At 44.7% G+C, this 1,673-nt stretch overlaps 1 protein-coding gene across 1 annotated transcript in view; it reads left to right on the top strand.

Moving 5' to 3' along the window:
* Positions 1-1,361, top strand: part of MRPL14 (mitochondrial ribosomal protein L14) — a 3,357-nt gene extending 1,996 nt beyond the window's left edge. The window contains exon 2 of the mRNA XM_009331061.1: positions 705-1,361. Coding sequence (XP_009329336.1) covers positions 705-1,071 — 367 coding nt within the window. The 3' untranslated portion in view covers positions 1,072-1,361. The remainder of the gene's footprint in view (positions 1-704) is intronic.
* The last annotated feature ends 312 nt before the right edge of the window (positions 1,362-1,673 follow it).

Below are 1,673 nucleotides of genomic sequence, written 5' to 3'. Positions count from 1 at the left end.
TCCTGCTGTTCCCAAGCATATTCAGAGTCAGATCTAACAACTTAGTATCGTGCAGTTTATTTCTGTTGTTTCTTACTCCTGATAATCCCACAGAGCAAACAGATACAGAAGAGACTGCGTCTCTCTGGGTTCCTCCCACATGGGGAAGGTGATGATCTGTTAGATTCTAGTTGGTGGCAGCTTAGCACAGCCACAGCAGGACCTCAGAGGTCTCGCTGAGAGCAGAATAAGATGGGAGACTCTCATAGACTTCACTGAAAAGAAGATTGGTCAGAAAAGTCCTTATTGCTGGGGACTGTGTGCAAGATTGAAAGAGCCTGACTTGAGTCTTAGCTTCCTGTAGGCTGTTTGTGGCAGAAGCAAGCACATTTTTTTGCTTGTAAATTGAAGTTGACTGGAATCATCTGCAGTTGCTGAAAAGCTCAGTAAATGCAAGCCACTCTTCACGCCATCTTTAGTCGTGTTTCAGAGTAGAACGGTCGTTTTATGTTTGACATTTAGTGAAGACTGTGCAAAGCCCAGAGTAGCATCTGGCTTTCAAAGAGCACATTGAATGCAGTAAATGCGCCACCCATATGGTACGTATTTGTTGCTGGCGCCTTCCAAGTGGTTTGTGTAATGACAAGATGCTGTGCTGGGTTTGCCCTCGCTCCCCAAGGATTATTGAGGAGATCTGTCTCTCATTCTTTCCTGTCTTTTGCTAGTATCACTGGAGCATGCCGAGCAATACAGAAACTCACCCGCGTGCGAGTGGTGGACAACAGCGCCTTGGGGAACACGCCGTACCACCGGCCACCAAAATGTATCCACGTGTACAACAAGACGGGAGTTGGCAAAGTAGGAGATACAATCCTTCTGGCTATCAAAGGAGAAAAGAAGAAGGCTTTAATTGTAGGGCACAAGATGCCTGGCCCCACCATGACACCTAGATTTGATTCCAACAATGTGGTACTCATAGAAGACAACGGAAATCCAATAGGGACTAGAATAAAAACACCAATACCCTATATCCTGCGACGGAGAGAAGGAGAGTTCTCCAAAGTATTGGCCATTGCCCGCAACTTTGTATGAAAGCTAAGAAAGGCCTCTGGCAGTCCTGTTTATATCCTTTCATACAGTAGCTGTTCCTCGGTCCTTTTCTAGAAAACGGTGAAATGTGAAAAAGTTGAGGTTCATCCAGTGTCTCTCTTCATGTTTAAGAATTACAAGCAACTAGTTTAAATACCTTGTTTTTCTCCAAAAGAAGATTGATTTATTTCACAGAACATCTGCAGTGTGTTTGGGAAATGGTCCTTCACCCTTACTGCTCCAGTGGTGTTAATTTTGTGTCTAATCATTAAAATGAGAATATGGAAATCCTTCCTGTTTTGTACTGCTTATGCTCTCTTTTCCCTATTTCTGCCTTTCCCAGTTCCCCAGGAGCAAGACAAAGCGCAGTTCCTGGCCCAATGGCACTGGGATCTACAAAATGGATTCACTTGTAATAGAGCAGGAGAGATACATGATGAACTATTGGTGCCTTGGGCACATTCAATAAAAGGATTAGCTTCTACGTCTTTGCCCAAGAAAAGTCTTTAGGAGGAATCAGAATTGGGAGAGCATGATGGCTCACAACTTCAGCCGTGTGTGGTTGAACAGGGTATGCCAGAGATGGGGAAGCAGAGGCAGGAAGG

This window comes from Pygoscelis adeliae, unplaced genomic scaffold (assembly GCF_000699105.1).
Source record: "Pygoscelis adeliae isolate BGI_AS28 unplaced genomic scaffold, ASM69910v1 Scaffold218, whole genome shotgun sequence".
Taxonomy (NCBI): Eukaryota; Metazoa; Chordata; class Aves; order Sphenisciformes; family Spheniscidae; genus Pygoscelis; species Pygoscelis adeliae.
This window is presented reverse-complemented; position numbering and strand designations above follow the sequence as displayed.